A 23,010-nucleotide genomic window follows, 5' to 3' on the forward strand; every position below is an offset into this window, starting at 1 on the left:
CACTGTCAGCACTCTTTTATAATACAATTGGTTGGTACGGCATGATGGCGCTAGTGACTGCAGCAGACCTTTTAATCAACAACCAACACACTGATCAAGATCAGCATTTCGTATTCTTTATGGTTTATGTCGCCCAAATCACCATCTAACGACAAATCACCTGTAGATCATTAGCACACCTTTTTGATATTAATAAGTCGAAATTACTCCTTTTAGGAAATATATTTAAAAAAAAATGGAATTCGCGCGTTCCCAGAAACCTCGCTGCTGTTGTGATCGATTATATGGCCTGGAGTTCGTGGGTCAGGGGTCACTCTTGAGCAGCGCTGTTGAAGCAGACGGTTCTAAAATCAACTGTTTATTTACAATGTTTATCTCTTTTACCGATCCACTCATGCGCTACATTAAAAATCGTTTACTCAATTAATACATCTGCTTACTTTTTCGCTATTCTCTCTTTTTACGTCTTGTATTAACCCGATCAAAGGCACACTGATAAGTTGTTAGCCATCAAGTCTTTTAGTTTTCAGATAAAGTGTTACAACGAAAAGACGTTCAACTGCTGTTAAAAAAAGCATACAGGATATAATACCAAAATGCAGGAATTAATCGCTAGTGCCGATCACCTTAAGTTTGATCTAGAAATGGCTGTAGAACAACAATTGGGCGCTCAACCATTGCCATTTCCAGGAATGGACAGTAAGTTAACTGGAGCACTGATGGATATTTGTTTCGTTTTCTGATTTATTATTTTGAACATAAGACGAACTGCTTGATAAATATTGCTTAGGACAGACGACCTTTAATAACGGTACAAATATTTTCTTGTTGTTCTACAGAATCTGGCGCTGCTGTATGCGAGTTCTTCATGAGAGCTGCCTGTATGAAAGGCATGTATTCCAGACGCTTGTTTAAGGTTTTAACGTGTAAATCAGATTAACTGATGTGATCTGACTGTGCAGCTTTCTCTTTTGACAGGTGGAATGTGCCCCTTCAGACACATCAGTGGAGAAAAGACTGTGGTGTGCAAGCACTGGCTTAGAGGTTTATGCAAGAAAGGAGACCAATGTGAATTTTTACACGAGTATGACATGACAAAGATGCCTGAATGTTATTTTTACTCTAAATTCGGTTAGTATTTTAAAATCTATCTATCTATCTATCTATCTATCTATCTATCTATCTATCTATCTATCCATCTATCTATCTATTTGTCTATCTGTCTGTTTATCTATCTCTCTATCACTATCTGTCTGTCTATCTGTCTGTCTGTCTGTCTGTCTGTCTGTCTGTCTGTCTGTCTGTCTGTCCATCCATCCATCCATCCATCCATCCATCCATCCATCTATCTATCTATCTATCTATCTATCTATCTATCTATCTATCTATCTATCTATCTATCTATCTATCTATGTGTCTGTTTATCTATCTCTGTCTATCACTCTATCTATCTATCTATCTGTCTATCTATCTATTTGTCTATCTATCGCTGTATATCACTCTATCTGTCTATCAATCTATCTCTCTATTTGTCTGTGTCTGTTTATCTATCTCTGTCTATCACTCTATATATCTATCTATCTATCTATCTATCTATCTATCCGTCTATCCATCCATCCATCTATCTATCTATCTATTTGTCTATCTCTGTCTATCACTCTATCTATCTATCTATCTATCTATCTATCTATCTATCTATCTATCTATCTATCAATCTATCTATCTATTTGTCTGTTTATCTATCTATCTATCCGTCTGTCTGTGTAATAAGTGTTAATAACTTCTTTGTGCAGGGGAGTGCAGTAACAAAGAGTGTCCATTCTTGCACATTGACCCAGAATCTAAGATTAAAGATTGCCCATGGTATGATAGGGGTTTTTGTAAGCATGGTAAGTCTTTTTATTTTCGGATATTTGCATTTTTACATTTATATATTTTATTACATTTAAAAAAAAAGGTTGTATAAACATTGTGTTACATCCAATTCTGTTAAATCAAGCTAGGATGTTTTAAATGAATGTTTAAGTTAATATTTATGTTTAAATGAAAGTTACATTACAGATATTTCTAAATTAATTGTTGTTACGGAAAATATAAAATGTCCATTTCCCCCACCTCCCCTTAAGGTCCGGATTGCAGACACAGACACACAAGAAGAGTCATATGTGTAAATTACCTTGTTGGCTTCTGCCCAGAGGGCAAGTCATGCAAATTTATGCAGTGAGTATCTGTCATTGCAATTGTTAATGTGATTTAAAGAAACATTTCTGCTTCAATTTTAACCAAATCATTTTTTTATTTGTAATTCCTAGCCCAAGATTTGAACTCCCAATGGGTGGGGCTGAACAACCACCATTACCTCAACAAGCACAGTCTCAGCAAAAGGTTTTTTTCTTCTTCTTTTTTTCAAAATACTTGTAAAGGGGTCATATGATGATTTTTAATCTTTTTCTCTTCCTAATGTATCTGTTTGCTCATGTATACAATCTGCAAAGTTACAAAGCACATAGTCTCCCACAAAATGTATTTAGGGTATGTTTTGTTTACACTACAATGATGATGTACTAAAAACGGAAAAGTGTTTACTTTGCGTTTTTCGCATACAGACGACGTTGTCAAAACGAATCCCGTTCTCACGTATCTTCAACAATGTCTAAAAACGCTGTATTATTCAAGCCAGGCCAGTAATTGGCCTGAACAAATCATTTGCATTGCATCACCGGTTTCAAAAATTTGTGTTTTTGTAGTGTGAAAAAATTAGCATAATGCCTGCACAAAAGTATAAGCAAAGAAATAACGTGAGGCTTCAGTGAATTGTAGTGTTGTCGCGATTATGGTAAGCAGTTCAATCTGTGCTTTTCAGACAGACTGGGAATAGAAATGCTGCAATAATATACATTGTTATTTTTTTTCCCCTTTGAACACTAAAGCTTGTTTACCTATTCTACGGAGCCCCTAAAAGACATGGAGATTGAAAAAATATTTAATTGGAGAAAAAAATATATTTAAATGCGTTTGCAGTCTCTCACAAAACTTTTCAAAGAACTCAAGTTTTGCACACAAATGCAAAGTTTTTGTGGGAATACAAAAACATTGACAAATTTTTACTACTGTTTCCCTTTCGGGGCTCCGTACCTATCTAGTACAACCAATACACAAACTAATGAACTTTTAAAACATCATATGGCCTCTTTAATGCTTACTTTGATACTAATGTTTCATCTTAATTTTTACTCTCCAGCAGCAAAACATGCAGCCCATAAACAGATCGTCACATTCACTCATCCAGTTAACCAACCCCAATATCAGCAACAACCACAACCACAACCACCACCACCACCAGAGAATGCCAAATGTTGTTGGGATAATGCATTCTCACAGCAACATGGGTGGACCTCGCGGTCCTCGTCCACTGGACCAAGTTACATGTTACAAGGTGGGAATGCCATTTGATTTTATGCATACACTTTTTATGTCTGCCATATTAATTTGATGCCCTCCAAATGTGCAATCACACTCAATGTCTGTTTGCTTCTTCCAGTGCGGTGAAAAGGGCCATTACGCAAACAAATGCACAAAAGGACACCTGGCGTTTTTAAGTGGACAGTAGTTTTCTGAATTAAAGGATCTCCAATATGTGGTGATAACTTGCAAAGTGAGATATTTGATTCCTAGTACATTACCCTTTCACTGTAAAGGTTAGAGATGAGTGATGTAAATGTGGCTCTACCTCACTGTCCATGTGCCAAGAGCATCACAGTTGGTACACATTCAAAAGGTAGAAAACTGCTTTTTTACTGATTTTTGTTTTTCTTTCAAACAAAACCTTACATAATCACATACTTTGAAATGTGAGTCTTTTGTATTGGAGCAACAAGGGTCTTGATTGCTTCAGCTTTAAAGCAATGCTGAAATAATTGGAAAATATATGAAACAGTCTTTAGTGAGAACATGTGTCATTTAGCAGCCAAGATGATCTGAAGAGACATCATTTTGCAGTCAATTGACATGCCTTTTTGTATCTATAAAAATGGATGTTGTACTTATTACAATAAAGGTTAACTGAGTTTAGTATCATCTTTGACTTGTTTTATCTGTATCTTATAATGACAAGTAGCATATACCAAACTATTCATGCTGTTTTAGTTTGTGTCTGGATGAGAATCATTTTGTCACCTTTTCCCCACATTCTTGTGCTTTGAAAATTCAGTGAACATTTTCCCCCTATTTTCTTAGTTGCAACATTACTGACTGAATTTGTATTCTAAATCAGTGAAACTTTCCTAATGCTTAAGTCATGACAAAACACAAAAAGTCTAACCCCAATCAATATAATACAGGTTTATTTCATCACAAGAATGTGAATAATCAAGTCTTATAAATACAGCCTACACGTTTGTATCCTTTCAATAAAGAGTCCAAATTAAATAAATGTCATTTTATTCTTGGTCACAACAGTCACAAACAGAGAAAGCTGAGAGGTGTGGCGATCACACTGCTGCAGACGAAGGATTTGTTTTAGTGGTACTTCCTCCACCTGTCATGCTCTGTTGAGGGGCAAGAAAAGAAACACGTCCTTAGTAAATAACACTAAATTTAGACAACAGTACAATGGTGAAGGACATTACTATGATTTCTCCAATACTTTTAGTACTTACTGATGTGATCGTATTCCCAGAAGTAGCTCAGGGCAATGTAACCAGCAATGAACATGGCAATTCCACCAATACCTCCTTTCTTCACATTGATGTATTTGTTGTAATATCTGTCATAGCCTAAAATGAGATTTGATTAGTGAAATAACACACAAACAGAAATGATTATAATATTATTGATCAAAGATGTTTTTCTAATATTAAAACTACATTCATTTTGTAAATTACATTAGTCATTACCTCCACGAACTCCACCAATAAGTCCATTTGGGGTGAAGTCTCTTTTTCCGAGCCACGAAGGCAGTTCCCCAAGCTTGACATCCAAAAGCTTCTTCTGGGCCAGGGCAACTGAGGGGGAAAACACAATTAAATAAACACAATTGTCAAGGCATTTATTTGATAACCTCAGTAAGCCAGTTTCCTTGTGCATCCAAATAAAACTACTTTGCAACTAAGTAAAATACTAGGCGTATGCATTGTGTTAGAAAGGTCAAGTATGTCACTCTTGAGTTTGGAAATTAGTGGTATAATGTTTTTTTTTTTTTTACATATTAAAAGTAGTATCGTTTTCAGTACTATGACAGTATTATTTGGTCACTATTCAGACCATGATGTAAACATATAGAAAACTTTGGTAATGGTACTATACTTTTTGTAAAGACAACACTCCCACCCCACAATATTTAATTATATTATTATTATTACAAATATTAATAGTTACTAAATCATTTTGGCATTTTCTGAAGAATGTGAAATGAGTAAATGAGACACAATGAAAATCTTAATTCACAAAATGTAAAAATGTGAAAGCTGTCAGCCAGTAAGTAGTTCAATACAGTATAGCCTAACGTTATAGTAGTTCATCATATGTAATTGTTTTTTCCCCTCATTAAACCAGCACGATTCACTAACGAATATCTCACAAAACACTACTTGTGTGTTTTGCATGTCCTGGACAATATTAACTTAGTCATGAAGGTAATCAGGCAGCCAATGTTACTGAAAGTCCTTGACATGACTCGCGTCTGCCTGCATCGAGGCCTTCAGCGTCACTATACGCACAAACGACATCATGAACATTCACGCAATTATCGTCTTCAGACACAGAGATGAATAAAACAGCACGATTTCTGTAAAAACCTTAGCGCAATAAAGAGAAACATATTCAACTATGCAATTCCCATTCAGCCATACCTGGTTTATCCGCCATCTTGCTCTGAACTTCAAGATGATGGCTGCTGCAGCAGGGTACGCTGGGAGTAAAATGAAGTGACGTCAACGGGCAAAATGTGGGGCGGGGTTTATAGATCATGTGACCGCTAGAAGCTAGAAGAGCGGTGCCATAGATATACATAATAAAAGCCTTTATATGGTGCCAGAGCCGTTAAAACGGAGCGGTGCTAAACGATCATACGATCAATAATACCGTATATGCTGTTTGGCTTTGATATCAATGTAATGAAAGAAACAAACAAAAACAATATTATCGGGTTATTCTAGGATTAATTTAAGCAGAGGCCTACACAAAACAAATACGCTAATAAAATACCACGTTTGCTGGCATAACGACACCAAACAGTAGGCTACGTGAAAATAATATTATCTAAGCATCTAAAACACGCAAAATAAAATTATGATATTATATTATATTAGGCTATATTATATTATTTTCTTGAGGGAGACCACTACCACTTGAGGGAGACATTACTTCATGTGCATACGCACTTGTTTGTAAAACAGGCAATGATGAAAACATCAAATCACATACTGCATCTTTCTGGTGGTAAACATGTGCTTAATGGTAAGTAATCAGACCTACTTTTTGGTTTTTATAATGTGAACACTTGCATTTTGTCTTCAGGTGTGTATGTAGATCTGTTGTTTTGATTGTTTTAAGTTTAGCTAGAGAGAAACTTTACTGGATTTTTGCAGTGGTTATACGGTTTTAGGCAAAAGCAACATCATCTCTGAGCAACAGAGGCAAGTGCATTTAACTGTATGCCAAACTTAGTTAATAACTTAGGCTAATAGTAATATTTTTTTGGCAACATTACAAAATGGGATGGTTCAGTTGTGTCAGGATTTTTTTTCTTAATTTTCAAAGTTTTCATACAGTATAGATTATACAGATGACTAAAACAGTAGTTATTAGTTATAACAGTATATAGTATTTTATAGGCTCTTTCCTTAATTGAAGGCCAAGAGTAAATCTTAATCCGAGTTATTCCTACAGCCATTTGCCTTTAGGTGCACATACTATTTGTATGCCAGAAGACCAAAAGCTCTCATGACAGCTGAAATTCTTTGAGTGATACATAGGTAGATCTCAGGTAATGTATTTAGGATGTATATACTTTAAACTGTGAATATCCTTTATATTACATGGATTTGTTTTCTGCTGTAGCGTTTACGTAAATGATGGTAAACAAAAATAAAAAAATAGTAAAAGATGGTTTAACCATAGTGGCTATATATGCATTTAGTAGGGGGAATCATTGTAAGACAGTATATAACAATTAATTTTTACTATTAAAATGCTTGATTATTGTCTTTAACTTACTATTGTGTTGCACCAGTGTTCAATAAGATTCAGTAAATGAGAAAGAGAGACGTCTGTCATTGTGATCTCATTAGAATGAGAGACTGTGGTAGATGCGCATTAGACAGGAGGTCAAAGGCATAAGTGTCATTCATTACTCTGCTCTGCCATAAAAATCCCCGGCAGAATTATAATTTTGAGATTTTAATTAAGATGGTGCCGCAGTCACATCAAATGGACACATCACTTCATAGTCTTTCAGAACTGTCCAGCGTGCAGTTACATTATATTGATTTTCATTATTCTCATGTCTGCTCTGATTTTCACTATTCATATGTTTACTCCTCAAATATTATTATTTTATTGCCATAGGACTGTCACATTGTTAATGTGTTTTCTGTTGTGTCCATGGACTTTTAGGTTGTTTTTTCTCATTCAGTGTTTTTCTTCCTCTCTGTCGTCATTTTCATTAGTTCATTTTCATCACCTGTCTAGTTAATCAGTTAATCACCCTTCATTGTCTTCACCTGTCGTCACTCGTTGTCATCTGTGTATTTAAGTTCCTGTCTTTCACCCTTCAGTTGTCGGTCAATGTTTGCTTATGCTAAGGCTTATGTTTGATTATGTTACAGTGTATCGTGAGTGTTTCCGTTTTGTGTAAACTTTATTATAGTAAAAGTTTGAATTGGAGCTTTGTGCCTTTGCCTTTGTCTTCATCCGCACCATACCCGTGACAGATTGACCGACCAATCTAAAATGGACGAATGGGTAAAAATTTTCGTCCTGGCCAAGGAGAGCCAAGATCTCCCAGCCTTTGCCCATGGAGGGTCGTTTGAGGGAACCCGTCTGGCCAGATTTCGCGGGACCCGTGGAGGCCGCAGTAGAGGCGGTGGTCGAGATGGACCCCGACACCATTCTCCGCTTTGGTCCCTCTTCGACCCTGGACGGTTGACGTCCAGCTCCAAGCCGCCTGCACCGCTGGTCCCGTCCAGCCCAGAGCTTCCTGCGCCAGAGCCCGCTGATCCTGCGCCAGAGGCCGCTGATCCTGCGCCAGAGCCCGCTGATCCTGCGCCAGAGCCCGCTGATCCTGCGCCAGAGCCCGCTGATCCTGCGCCAGAGCCCGCTGATCCTGCGCCAGAGCCCGCTGATCCTGCGCCAGAGGCCGCTGATCCTGCGCCAGAGCCCTCATCACTGCCGAGCACAGAGCCCTCATCGCTGCCCAGCACAGAGCCCTCATCGCTGCCCAGCACAGAGCCCTCATCGCTGCCCAGCACAGAGCCCTCATCGCTGCCCAGCACAGAGCCCTCATCGCTGCCCAGCACAGAGCCCTCATCGCTGCCCAGCACAGAGCCCTCATCGCTGCCCAGCACAGAGCCCTCATCGCTGCCCAGCACAGAGCCCTCATCGCTGCCCAGCACAGAGCCCTCATCGCTGCCCAGCACAGAGCCCTCATCGCTGCCCAGCACAGAGCCCTCATCGCTGCCCAGCACAGAGCCCTCATCGCTGCCCAGCACAGAGCCCTCATCGCTGCCCAGCACAGAGCCCTCATCGCTGCCCAGCACAGAGCCCTCATCGCTGCCCAGCACAGAGCCCTCATCGCTGCCCAGCACAGAGCCCTCATCGCTGCCCAGCACAGAGCCCTCATCGCTGCCCAGCACAGAGCCCTCATCGCTGCCCAGCACAGAGCCCTCATCGCTGCCCAGCACAGAGCCCTCATCGCTGCCCAGCACAGAGCCCTCATCGCTGCCCAGCACAGAGCCCTCATCGCTGCCCAGCACAGAGCCCTCATCGCTGCCCAGCACAGAGCCCTCATCGCTGCCCAGCACAGAGCCCTCATCGCTGCCCAGCACAGAGCCCTCATCGCTGCCCAGCACAGAGCCCTCATCGCTGCCCAGCACAGAGCCCTCATCGCTGCCCAGCACAGAGCCCTCATCGCTGCCCAGCACAGAGCCCTCATCGCTGCCCAGCACAGAGCCCTCATCGCTGCCCAGCACAGAGCCCTCATCGCTGCCCAGCACAGAGCCCTCATCGCTGCCCAGCACAGAGCCCTCATCGCTGCCCAGCACAGAGCCCTCATCGCTGCCCAGCACAGAGCCCTCATCGCTGCCCAGCACAGAGCCCTCATCGCTGCCCAGCACAGAGCCCTCATCGCTGCCCAGCACAGAGCCCTCATCGCTGCCCAGCACAGAGCCCTCATCGCTGCCCAGCACAGAGCCCTCATCGCTGCCCAGCACAGAGCCCTCATCGCTGCCCAGCACAGAGCCCTCATCGCTGCCCAGCACAGAGCCCTCATCGCTGCCCAGCACAGAGCCCTCATCGCTGCCCAGCACAGAGCCCTCATCGCTGCCCAGCACAGAGCCCTCATCGCTGCCCAGCACAGAGCTTCCTGCACCGCTGGTCCCGTCCAGCCCAGAGCTTCCTGCACCGCTGGTCCCGTCCAGCCAGGGCCGGATTAAGAGTTCAGAGGCCCCTGGGCACAATGACTTGTAGGACCCCCCCCCCCCCCCCCCCCCCTAACTTAATATACCCCCCCCCCCCCCCTTAACTTAATATACAAATGAAATAAACAGTGCTTTATTTTTTCAGCTACAGTATGTGTATTTAACAGCATTGAAGAAAGTCATTAAATTATATGAAATATGAAAATAAAACACAACATAGACTTCACTGTATAAATTGTACATTGATTCTTATTAAAGCTACTATTAAAGTTCTCAGTCAAGAGTGAGGGGTTTGCTCTTTGTATTTTGTTGTTTTATTAACAGGGACATTTTTAATTGTCATCATTTAGCCTACTCTCTCAAGCCGTTTCAAACCCAAATAAGTCTCCCTCTTCTGTTGAAAATAAAAGTTATTTTGAAGAATGTGGGTAACCAAACAGTTAATGTACCCCAGTGACTTTCATAATAGTTTTTTTCCTACTATGGTAGTCAATGGGGACCAGCAACTGCCCGGTTAGCCACACTCCTCAAAATATCTTCTTTTGTGTTCAGCACAAGAAAGAAATTAATACATGTATGGAACAACATTAGAGTGAGTGAGTAAATAATGACATAATTTTTATTTGTGGGTAACTATCCCTTTAAGGACAAGCGGATGCATGTTTACTATTAGGGCTACTGCCACTTTAAGATCTGCTCGCAACGAGTCTAATATACACGCATTTGACAAGCAGATTTGTTTCTTATTTTCTTATTTTTCTTATCATAACCAACTTTGTTTATGTAAACCTTGTGTGTATTTGACAGTATTAGCGCAATAAGACTCAAAAGATAACTTAGTTCAGTAACAGGCGCTGTTAGACAGGCTTTTAGTGCATGTGCGCGTCGGGGTATAACGTTATTGCGCTCAGAAAAGCGGCCGTTAGAATAGCACATCAGCAGCGAACGACATGTTTAACCGGCAAGGCTTTAAAGCACATGCAAATAATTAATTTTTATAAACTACAGTGTCCCGTTCCTCTGCATTTCATGTGAATATACGTCGCGCTGTACAGTATGTTGAGACGGAGGCGCCAGAACTGCAAACTGATAGAATGCACGATCACTACGATATTTCTTCAAAAGCAGATCGTGGAGACATTTTAATCATAATATTTGACGGTGCCCAGGGCCCCTTAGATGTCCTGGGCCCCTGGGCAATTGCCCAGTTGCCCTAATGGTTAATCCGGCCCTGCGTCCAGCCCAGAGCTTCCTGCACCGCTGGTCCCGTCCAGCCCTGAGCTTCCTGCACCGCTGGTTCCGTCCAGTCCAGAGCTTCCTGTACCGCTGGTCCCGTCCAGCCCAGAGCTTCCTGCACCGCTGGTCCCGTCCAGCCCAGAGCTTCCTGTACCGCTGGTCCCGTCCAGCCCAGAGCTTCCTGCACCGCTGGTCCCGTCCAGCCCAGAGCTTCCTGCACCGCTGGTCCCGTCCAGCCCAGAGCTTCCTGCACCGCTGGTCCCGTCCAGCCCAGAGCCTTCGCCGCTGGTCCCGTCCAGCCCAGAGCCTTCGCCGCTGGTCCCGTCCAGCCCAGAGCCTTCGCCGCTGGTCCCGTCCAGCCCAGAGCCTTCGCCGCTGGTCCCGTCCAGCCCAGAGCCTTCGCCGCCGGTCCCGTCCAGCCCAGTGCCTTCGCCGCTGGTCCCATCCAGCCCAGGACCGCCTTCGCCGCTGGCCCCGGTCAGCTCAGAGCCCTCTTCGCCGCTGGTCCAGTCCAGTGCTGACCTCCCCAAGAAAATTTTGGGGGGGGGCAATAAGTCCTCTGAGGGGATCGTGGAGGCCCTGCCGACACGGTCGCCATGGCCGCCCGAAGGGTCCTCACCGCCATGGCCGCCCGAAGGGTCCTCACCGCCATGGCCGCCCGAAGGGTCCTCACCGCCATGGCCACCCGAAGGGTCCTCACCGCCATGGCCGCCCGAAGGGTCCTCACCGCCATGGCCGCCCGAAGGGTCCTCACCGCCATGGCCGCCCGAAGGGTCCTCACCGCCATGGTCGCCCGAAGGGTCCTCACCGCCATGGCCGCCCGAAGGGTCCTCACCGCCATGGCCGCCCGAAGGGTCCTCACCGCCATGGCCGCCCGAAGGGTCCTCACCGCCATGGCCACCCGAAGGGTCCTCACCGCCATGGCCGCCCGAAGGGTCCTCACCGCCATGGCCGCCCGAAGGGTCCTCACCGCCATGGCCGCCCGAAGGGTCCTCACCGCCATGGTCGCCCGAAGGGTCCTCACCGCCATGGCCGCCCGAAGGGTCCTCACCGCCATGGCCGCCCGAAGGGTCCTCACCGCCATGGTCGCCCGAAGGGTCCTCACCGCCATGGCCGCCCGAAGGGTCCTCACCGCCATGGCCGCCCGAAGGGTCCTCACCGCCATGGACGCCTGAGGGTCCGTCTGCTCCGCCATGGCCACGCCCTCATCCTGCTCCGCCCTGGCCACCTGCACGTCCTGCTCCGCCCTGGAGGCTTCCTGCTCCAGATCGGCCACCTGTCCATCAGCCTCCAGGGCGCCCACCCTCCCACCCCTTTGGATGTTTTACGGCGCGAGGACGCGCCTGGGGGGAGGGGGGGGTTCTGTCACATTGTTAATGTGTTTTCTGTTGTGTCCATGGACTTTTAGGTTGTTTTTTCTCATTCAGTGTTTTTCTTCCTCTCTGTCGTCATTTTCATTAGTTCATTTTCATCACCTGTCTAGTTAATCAGTTAATCACCCTTCATTGTCTTCACCTGTCGTCACTCGTTGTCATCTGTGTATTTAAGTTCCTGTCTTTCACCCTTCAGTTGTCGGTCAATGTTTGCTTATGCTAAGGCTTATGTTTGATTATGTTACAGTGTATCGTGAGTGTTTCCGTTTTGTGTAAACTTTATTATAGTAAAAGTTTGAATTGGAGCTTTGTGCCTTTGCCTTTGTCTTCATCCGCACCATACCCGTGACAAGGACGCATATTACATTTTAAAATAATATTGTTTCTAATCTATGTTTTCAGAGACCCAGGTTTATTAGTGCATCCATAATGTCTGGTAACAGGAGGCCAATTTCAATTCCAGACTCTAATTTAACAAGTTAATAATCAGAAATAATAGGAAAATTATGTAATGGAATGAATGTTATTATTCTAGCTCATTTATCTGCCATGGGAATGATAGAGAATATATGAATTTTCTGTGTGCCAGCAGTGCATTTTCAAACTTTCTTTTCTTTCTTTTTTTTTTCTTGAACATACTGACTCGTACTGCTGCATACCTCCAGTATATAGTGTGTAGAATGTTTTCTAAATTTAAGGATAACTTCCATTTGCTAAAACAAGCAGTATACAAATGACATTAGCTTACTGCATGGACTGCTGTATCCCACAATGCAATGTGCTGAACTTGACTTGCTATTTCCATTGTGATGAATGAAGCAGAAGAAATGTCCTCATCAAATCTCTTTCTTGACTCATTCAGTCTGCTTAATGTAAATGTAAATTTCTACACAAAATCTGATTCCCATAACCATTTTTATTTTTAAAATGATTTCTTAACGCAACATGCATAATTACAAAGTCATATCACATAGCATACTATTTAATATATTTATTGTGGAATAATGGCTTACCGTGTATTCAGTAATATGGTATTGAATTCTGAACACAGCCTACGTTTTTAATCTTACAAGTGCTGTCGAGGGAGATCAGTTTACACTGATTGTATTAATAAAATGAAGGCCTTGACGTGTGTCCAGGTAATTCTTCCTCACCGCATGTCTCACAAGCTAATTGCTTTTGACAATATATCAAAAATCTGTCTTGCAGAGAAGAGAGACTATTATGTTTTGCATTATATATTCATATCTGCAATAACTGTCATGATAGAAATGAACATGTTGTAGTGGCGATTTTATGATATTCATTGATATTAAGTAAAATATAGATGATTCAAAGAATGTCACATGTGTGACTCTCACTTGTAGTGAGAGAAGATTCTTTTATTGTACCTGGGAAGGCAGAAGGGAGAGACACTCCAGAGAACAGACGAACGAGGACCTCTGACCTAGATGTCAGAAGGCCATTTGGTGAAGGAGGGCTTAGGAGTTGGCTCTAGTGACGAATCGAAACTAGTGTTATGGCTTCTTTGTCTATGGAAAATTACTGAATGGAAAACTACTGTGGGAGGAAGGCTCTGCGGAGAAGGCCTTGAGACTTATAGATAAAAAGCTGGTTCAGTCTGTCTGGGGGTGTGTCACTCTTCTGCACAGGGTAACAGCTGTGTATTAGACTGCTCCTTCTTGCAAGAATAAATACTTTTAATTTTATAATTTGACTCTGAGTCTCCCTTACGCAGTGATGTTTGTTTGATGAATTTTTGTCACAACAATTTGGTGTCAGAAGTGGGATTCCTTGGACGATGCCTCCTGGACCTGAGATCGGACGGTGTTTGGCCACCTGGACTGAGTAAGTTCCAGCTCTACCTCGTAAACTTGAGAGAGAGAGGCCGGCCGATGTCAGAGCCCCGGGAGGATCGACCACTGGAAATCAAAAGAACTCAGGTGGCTCCGAACAACATATCTCTGGGTAAGGTAATTAAATTCAGTTTAATTGGGGGAAGAGTGAAATTGAACCATATTGGCTGGGGACTGTTTTCTGTGGTAAGGATCTGAAATTAATTGAGGTCTGTGACAGAACAAGATATTTCAAGCAGATAAATAATCTGGAATTAATTGAGAACTGTGACAGACCAAAACATTTCATACAGATAGGTACCTGAAAATTAATTGTTCCACCACGGAGCAGGTTATTTTTGGGTGCTGAGACTAATTGGGGGAGCCAAGGAAATCGTAACAGATTTTTGGTAAACCATAATTAGGAGAGCACTTAATAGTGCAAACCCAACCGACTTGGGTTAAAAGAAAAGATCGGGTTTGTTTCAGAGACGTCTGACAAATAAAGAGAACGCGCGCAGAGGAAAATCCACAGAGAACAGATAAGCGGCCAATATGGGGAAGTCTCAAAAGCAAGCTTGCGAAATTTTGGTACACCGGTGTTTTGTCAAATGAGATAAAATTAAGGGCAGAAATGTATGATATTGAGCGCCACAAGATTAAAGATGGTGCGGGAATCAGTTGAACAGGGCAGTGAGAAACCGAAGTTGTTGTGTCTGCGTTCAACGTGTGTAAAAGTGTGAAAAGACAATGAGTTGTTGGCTTGAAGCAGATAAAAGAGAACGGAATCGATGTAGAATGTATTTCCATATAGTAAGATTGAACATAACTGATAAAAGGTTTTTATTTTTTAAGACATTAGATGTCAGAAGATTTTGTTTGTAACAAAAGTTGAAGTAGCAAGCAGCAATAAGGCTGTCTTTGTGAAGGATTGAGATATGAGGAATATGATATTTTGGTTTCTGTAAAAACACTAGGGATAAGTGGGACAGAGACAGTAATGATAATACTTGTTGAATCGGCAGACTAACCATTTTGAGAAGAAAACAACTGTAGAAAATGTATGTTATGAAAATAACATTTCTGATAAAATTTATGGAACTATTTATGAACGGCTGTTAAGTCAGATTAAGAAATGGTATGAAAAGTGAGGTTCAGATTAAAAATAATAATGATAAGGTATTGAGTATGATTAACAGGGGTTAACATGATTTAAGATAATGAATGTTTCATTAAGCAAAATGGGGAACAATTCTATATTTTAGTGGTAAAATAAAGAGTGAAATTATGTTTACTTTTGGTTTGACAACCATTATCTTTTGAACCTAAAGACTCCAGCTATGCTGGGAGTACAGCAACAGCGCGTGCTTATTCAGCCCGGCTTCTGGGTGTTAAATGTGTACTTGCTATTGTAATCACTGTTGTTGATGATAATACCGAATTAGAGAGATGTAAAGACAGATTTTGAAATTCAATAATGTAAAATGTCGGATATTTTGTTGATATTAAGTCATTGAGGGAAAAAAGACATTGTCTGTTTTATAAAGGAAATTATGGGTCGGGGATAATTTCCCTGGACAAGTGTTAAAGTTAAACAGAAACTTTGTGAAAACTTTGTTAAAACAATTTATGCATTTCCGTGCAGAAAATTAATGTTCTGCCAATAATGATGAAAATTATGATTTGGCTAGTGTGATAGAATCCGCCACTGGTGGACTGTCAAAGAATAGAGAGAACTGCTTATCAGCTGTGTTTACATTCTGATTGGGACACACTGCTTCAAGTGTGCAGTAAGTTGGAGCTGCTAGAAAGCTCAAGGTAATCGAACTATAGGCAAGGGGACAGAGAATGTTTTAATTGTGGTCAGCTGCATTTAGCAGTAACTGTAAATGCCCACTCAGAAAGGTGGAAAAGAAAGTTGATGGAATGTGAAAGTGACGTGTATTAATGTGGGTTTTGAAAGTAGAACAGGATTTGAAGACGATATTAAAGTTTCGTCTGAGAAAGAACTAAGAATGTGAATGCAGTGCTAAGGAAAGTGAAAAGTGCAAGTAAATGAAAAGAAAGTTGAAAAGAAAGTTGATAGATGGAAGTCGTAAGTAGATTGAAAGAAAAAAAGAAAGTTGATAGATGGAAGTCGTAAGTAGATTGAAAGAAAAAAGAAAGTTGATAGATGGAAGTCGTAAGTAGATTGAAAGAAAAAAGAAAGTTGATAGATGGAAGTCGTAAGTAGATTGAAAGAGAAAAGAAAGTTGAAAGATGGAAGTCGTAAGGAAATCCTTTTAAAAGGAAAATAACTAAAGTACCAGTAAATGTAGAATTACAGATAGGGAAAATATTTGTAAAGGTAACTAAAAAGATGATTGTCTTTTAATGAAACGCTTAAACATTTTTTTTTTTTGCAGATTGTAATTGAGAATCTGACAACTAAAATTGAGAGGTTATAATGAAACCTTATTGAGAAATAGAATAACTATTTGTATTTAATATCAAATAAGCAGAAGCAGTAGCACTGGGTTGCTAAATGTAAAAACAATTTTGTAGAAAGGGATCTGATTAAACAAACAGCTTGGTGTTGACCATGAAGGAGCTAGAAGATGATGTTTTGGTTTCAAAGGATAAGCTTTGGGACTTGACTGAAACTGCCAGTGTGGCAGACTCATATGAGTGGAAAATTTTTAATGTCTAAATTCCCTGATGTATGGGCAAAAGACAACTTTAAAATTATTTTGATATTGAAAACGTATGTAATTTCTAGCAAAGGTGCCTTTAAACTGGGCTAGAATTAAAAGATAAAGTAGATAAAGTAGAGAATGTTTAGTATGACAAAAAGTGTACCAGGTCCTGAAGGCCTCAGAGTCTCGGTCTCATTCAATGTCAGAAGGCTGTTACCTTAGCCTGTCATGACGATTAAGCTATTTATAGTTGAAAATTATAGCATAATGAGATGTTAAAAGAAATCATGTTAAGGGAAATCATTGCCATTCAGAGGGCAATTAGTACTTAAATATTTTAGATTGTAAAACTGAATGACTTTAAAGGAGTCTTTAAAATAATAATGTAGACCTGAATGACAGAAGTGACATTTTTGTACTTTGTTATTTTAGGACCAGTAACGTATTTGTCTGATCTTGGCCTTCACCATGACACAGGACCTATGACCATGCTATAGATGTGCACTGAATAGACGGATGTGAATAAAGTTCACTGAGATTTTGTTGATCCGGACAGGTCTAACAGATTTGTTATTAAATACTGTTGTTATTAACCTGTCTCCCTTAACATTTATTAGGCATGCAGTCCAGATAGAGGTGACTCCTGAATGTGTCTTTCCTAAGCTCCAGAAAACAGCTGAGTTCTGTTGAAGAAAACTGATTGTGTGAGCGGGTCATCAGTGGGTACGAGTGGCCTATCCAACGACGGGGCAGATCCTTCTGGCCAGGGGACTATACCTAAGGCAGGGAGGTCACGCAATAACACTGGGCACCTCCGGATGGAGGTGCCATATGTGAGAAGGTATGAGAGTTGAGCGCTGATTACCGGAGGCCAACCGGGGTCAGCATAGCATTGGGAGGTCAGATGCTGTGTGAGGAATCGGGACGGTCTGACCCGAGAGAATGTAAGTTCCTCTATACCACTCACCAGAGAAAACCCCGCAATTCACTGTATGGCTTGTTTTCAATTGTGACAAGTCTGATGGAAATTATAGATAAAGAGCTGATGGGAAATGTGCTTTCGAGAGCCAGCTGGGGCCATCTGATTGTCATTATTTGTTGGGGAGACAGTAACATAACTTATTAATTTATATCAGGAACATGTTGCCTTATGGGCAAGGAAAATTATAGAAGTGTAGATTTTGAACTAATATGTCTATAAGATGGTTTTAACTCCTGAAGGTTAGACATGGTGCTGACTATAGATTAAGACAGTTTTTGTAGAGTTTGGATAACAAAAGTTAGGTGAATTGAGAATTTATACAAGTATTCAAACTAAAGATAACCTTATAAATACTCATAGCATAATGTATTTTAGATTAGTGTAATGGTTCTAATTTGAGTTAAACATTTGTATATTAACATTTATGAACTATTAAGGGTTCTATGATTAATTAAGTTTCAGTCTTAGGAGGCTGTTTTGAAAATATTATTTGTATAAGAGAGACTGCTGAGTGGAGGAAGGGACTTGGTACTCTGTTTGTCTTTCTGTTATCAGGCATGGTAAGGCAAGCTTAAACAAAATAATGATAATGAACCAAAACAAAGCAGCTGACTTTTCTGAAGGGACAAAATGAATAATGAACAGATAGAACATTTGAAAGGCCATGTAAAATTATATAAAAGCTACAGAAAGATGTGAAGGTTTAAATCTTATTTAAACCTTAAATATTATACTTTTAGAGTTAATATAAAAAAAAAAAAAAAAAGCGAACATTGTAAATGAGCAGTTAACATGCTGTATGTGTGTCTAGCATGAGTGTGTGTGATGGTGACAGCACTTTATGTCTTGTAGGTGTTAAGTGTAGGGCAGCTATTCCGCCTGAATAGTGAGTATATTGTGTCTTTAACCTCTGGAGAGTGTTTTTTCATTACAGATGTGTTAAGGCAAGTGACAAATTGTAAAGAAGGCAAATGCTGAGTGAATCTGATGAGAAGATGATAGAGAACATGGGACGAGCTTTAAGATCACGCTCCGTCTGGTAGTAATTACTTTTGTCATTTATGATGTGGATTTGAATTACTTTTGGATAAGTTTAGGTATTTATATAAATTGGAATTGTGGAGTTGTACAGTTATAGATTTGACGGCAACAACAAAGGGACACATTGGCTAAGTCAATATAAAATTATCCAGAGAGAGCCATATATGATTATCGTAAACAAGAGGAGAATGTTTTTGTTTTTTTTGACTGACATTGACCAAGTCTGTACAGCACGACCTGACCTGATAAACTATTGATGACTTTAAAATGGTTGAAGAGGACTGAGTTGCGAGACAAAATAACAGACCTGAAAAAGCAGGATACGGGGCGAGACTGAGGGCCGTTGCCCTTCAAATACTTCGATAAGAAAATGAGATTGTGGCTTTAAGTGAAGAATGTAATATTTTTGTTTCAGAGGAAAGAGAAAGATGTCTGGAGGAAATTTGTCTGAAGGACAACGTTTGGGTTAGTGTTGATGGCAGACTTTATCCAAGACACTATGTTAAATGTTATGTTAAATTGATGATCGAGTTGTGTCGACCATCAAAAGGGGGATGCTTTATGTTTTATTAGGAATAAATGTTGGGAGAACACTAGGGGTGATTGGGTAAAAGCCCTGAAAGAAGCCATTCTTCTGCCTAACAAAATTGTTTCAACAGGACGTTTCCAAGGGCATCGAAGGCCGTGGCAGAATAGTAGACAAAAGAAAATACGTACTTTACTATCTGATGATAACCTCGAAATTTGTTTTTCTTTACAGAGAACATGCAGGTTTGGGAGACAGGGCAAAATGAATTTTGCTAACTCTCCTGGCCTGGGTTATTATTGTGGCAGAAAGGTGCTACACCTTAACCTAAAATTTTCCTTTTGCAGAATGTCAGGAGGATTGCATCAAGCTGAACTGATTCTGTTTTTCCAAATGTATGAATACTGACTTGTGAACGATATGTGTTTTTCAGGGGAAAAGGACTCTGACTCTAATAAGCAAGAAATGTCTAATGATAATTGAAAATGAAATGAAAAATAATGATTTTTGAAAATTCCACAGGTCACACCAAAAGGGATGAGAGGGAAAGACAAGCGGTCACTAACAAAATACTTAAAGTCTCCATTCACAGGTCCATGGGGCGAACGAGATGATCAACACGCCTGGAGGAGGATGTGGACCAACTAATGGTTTAAGAATGTGGTTTTGTGATGATTTTGAGGATTTTATCTGATTATATTGAAATAGGGCTTAGTATTGATATTGGTATATGACAAATGATTTGATTGGTTACTGATTCATTAGAAAATATTTAAGGCAAATGTTTCCAGGAAGAGAAGATCCATTAATTAATTTAAATTATAGGGATTATTATTGAAGCTTATCAAGTAGAACCACTGCATGATTGAATTAAAAGTTAAAGGTAAAAGAACAAAATATGGGGAAAATGTTGAATGTGTATGAGTTATGATTGTATGTGTTATTCTGATCATTTTGTTATTCATGGGTGAATATGAGAAAACTGGAATGTCTGTTCAATTGGTGAAAATGACAGTCTATCTGGATGATGATGATGATGATGATGAACAAAATTATGCAGATGATTCAAGTAGAGATTACAGTTAAATGTGTTGATGTTTTTTTTCTTTCTGAGAACGATTGATATGTAAAGAGGGTTAAAAGTAGCAGTCATCCGTGTTACGAGATGGCGTACAAGGACAGGGTTTGAAACTGAGGGATTTTTTTTATTTTTTTATTTTTATTTATTTATTTATTTATTATCTGTTTGTTTTCCTACTGTGCTATAATCTTTTTCCTTACTAGTGTGACTGCGGTAGTGAGCCCGGCATTAGTAAATTGTTTACTTGCTTGCTAAATAATTAATGGGGCTTTCCCCCACAAAAAACAGCCTTATGTTTCTTCATTCTAAACTTTTTCTTCACAGGTTCAAGGAGACTGATTTTTATGATGTGATGTAATGACTTGAACTTGCATTTATTATTATTGTTGTTATTATTATTATGTTTGATTAATAATTATAAAAAGTGAGGAGTTGTAGTGGCGATTTTATGATATTCATTGATATTAAGTAAAATATAGATGATTCAAAGAATGTCACATGTGTGACTCTCACTTGTAGTGAGAGAAGATTCTTTTATTGTACCTGGGAAGGCAGAAGGGAGAGACACTCCAGAGAACAGACGAACGAGGACCTCTGACCTAGATGTCAGAAGGCCATTTGGTGAAGGAGGGCTTAGGAGTTGGCTCTAGTGACGAATCGAAACTAGTGTTATGGCTTCTTTGTCTATGGAAAATTACTGAATGGAAAACTACTGTGGGAGGAAGGCTCTGCGGAGAAGGCCTTGAGACTTATAGATAAAAAGCTGGTTCAGTCTGTCTGGGGGTGTGTCACTCTTCTGCACAGGGTAACAGCTGTGTATTAGACTGCTCCTTCTTGCAAGAATAAATACTTTTAATTTTATAATTTGACTCTGAGTCTCCCTTACGCAGTGATGTTTGTTTGATGAATTTTTGTCACAACAATGTATAGCATAATGATTTTTAATTTACAATATTCAATCTCATTACATATACAAGAAATAATTGTTATAGTAATGACCTATTCTGCATGCACAAGGCCTGCGGTACAATAAATGCCACCTCCTGTAAACCCTTCACCCTCACACAATCTCACATGATATTATTGTACATAGACTAACTCTATTAGACTCTGAAACAGCCTTTTCCCTGAGGCTATTAGGCTCATTAACACCCTCATACCTAATTCCAATTCTTGGAAAATGATTTAAATTCATCCTGCAGTGTTTACATTGTTCTCTTGATCTCTATACTTGTTCTTGTTCTCTCTGTATTCTGAGACACGTGCTTATGACTGCACAAGTGCATTGGCTTGCTGTTTATTTTGTCATGATTTGAGTGGTTAGGAACCAAATTTATAAGACAGTCAGATTTCATTGGTGATTTCAAATAGGAAAATCAATCATGAGATTAGTGAACAGCTTTGGAGAATTTGATGTTTTCCCATTAAAGGAGATGAGATGTACTTCTATGACTGGAATAGCTGCCCGAGAGGCTTTTCAAAGATGGCTGCCAAGTGAAATGTGGTGACTTAAAAGGACACAATCTCTTGACTTTGGGCACAGGTCTGTTTGGAGGCCACCTCCTGATGCCATTGTGAGATTTAATGTTCAGATAATAAAACATAGTAAAGCAAATATAAGATCTAAAATCACAATAGCATGATATAGGCTACTGTTTCAAAGTCATTAAATAAATTTGCAGTTACAGGATTTAGCAAGCGGTGTTCAAAATTCATTGCAAATAAGATTATTTGTGCTGAGCAAGTTCTAGGAAGGAACAGATCATATTTCTATATTCTTCATTTATTTGACATTATGCCAACTGTTATTCGCACACTACTCACATTGCTTGTCTATCAATATCTTATTTAAATCTTCAATGGCTTTATGTCAGATCATATATCATTCATTGTGGTTCAGATAAAATGTATCTTATCTTGCATCGAATTGTTATTTGGGATTTGTGCTATATATTTTGTTGGAATAACTATTAACTTGAAGCTTTAAAAATATAACATATTGATTTGTTATTATAGCAGTCGCTGCATGTTATGAGAACATTTCCTCTGGTTTGTCAAGGTAGCTCATGATGTGCTACAAACCCCAGCAGTAAACACGATTAATGAAGGCAGTGTTTAAGCCGTATCTCATTACTCTCCAGTCTGGATCTTATTCCTGCATGATATGGATCATCGCTTGTCTCCTGAAGCACCATATGCTGAAACAGCAGCCCTACCAGTAGCACTTAACTGAAAAAAGGCGATCTACGATCTAAACGCAGCTAGAGGGCAACTAGCACATAGATAAACTCTGGACCTAAATCTGTCTTGTTTTATGTATTTAAAGTCGACATGAAACAGAAGATACGATCTTTCGGTTCTGGTCTTTTCTCCCCTATTGTGACATATCTGAGGGTGAGTTTACACGACAACGATGTACTAAAAAGAAGTTTTTCCATTGCTTTTTCACGTACAGGCAACAACGTTGTCAAAACTATTCCTATTCTCACGGATTCACGTGAATGACTAAAAACGTTTAAAAAATCCCAAAAATGCTGTATTAAGATGCCAGGCCAGTACTTGACGATGTCACTTTATAAAGAAACACCAAAGCCACTGGAAGGCAAGCCTGCGACCTTTAGCCAAA

The 23,010-nt window shown here is 40.4% G+C and overlaps 3 protein-coding genes across 6 annotated transcripts in view; 2 read left to right on the forward strand and 1 right to left on the reverse strand.

Moving 5' to 3' along the window:
* On the forward strand, positions 1 to 4,077 carry cpsf4 (cleavage and polyadenylation specific factor 4). 2 transcript variants are annotated; one of them, XM_079612051.1, is made up of 8 exons: positions 1 to 699; positions 840 to 890; positions 979 to 1,131; positions 1,794 to 1,889; positions 2,127 to 2,220; positions 2,313 to 2,385; positions 3,242 to 3,436; positions 3,542 to 4,077. In XM_079612051.1, exons 1-8 carry the CDS (start codon positions 597 to 599, stop codon positions 3,608 to 3,610), a joined length of 834 nt encoding a protein of 277 aa, XP_079468177.1. In that variant the 5' UTR covers positions 1 to 596; the 3' UTR covers positions 3,611 to 4,077. The 2 variants fall into 2 exon arrangements, with proteins under 2 accessions (XP_079468177.1, XP_079468176.1); XM_079612050.1 differs by having other exon boundaries at positions 284 to 699; positions 3,245 to 3,436.
* Positions 4,078 to 4,326: 249 nt separating this feature from the next.
* atp5mf (ATP synthase membrane subunit f) lies at positions 4,327 to 5,996 on the reverse strand. Its single transcript, XM_079612117.1, has 4 exons — positions 5,850 to 5,996; positions 4,896 to 5,003; positions 4,659 to 4,775; positions 4,327 to 4,547 (listed from the first exon to the last, which is right to left on the reverse strand). The coding sequence occupies exons 1-4, from the start codon at positions 5,965 to 5,967 to the stop codon at positions 4,519 to 4,521; spliced, it is 372 nt and encodes a 123-aa protein (XP_079468243.1). The 5' UTR covers positions 5,968 to 5,996; the 3' UTR covers positions 4,327 to 4,518.
* Positions 5,997 to 6,329: 333 nt separating this feature from the next.
* The window catches only part of slc29a4a (solute carrier family 29 member 4a), a 34,572-nt gene continuing 17,891 nt past the window's right edge, over positions 6,330 to 23,010 (forward strand). For 2 of the 3 annotated variants that reach the window (XM_079611789.1, XM_079611796.1), the window contains exon 1: positions 6,330 to 6,456. The gene's annotated coding sequence lies outside the window, so the exon portion shown is untranslated. The remainder of the gene's footprint in view (positions 6,457 to 23,010) is intronic. The other variant, XM_079611793.1, reaches the window with a different exon arrangement.

This window comes from Phoxinus phoxinus (assembly GCF_949152265.1).
Source record: "Phoxinus phoxinus genome assembly, chromosome: 1".
NCBI classification, from domain to species: Eukaryota; Metazoa; Chordata; class Actinopteri; order Cypriniformes; family Leuciscidae; genus Phoxinus; species Phoxinus phoxinus.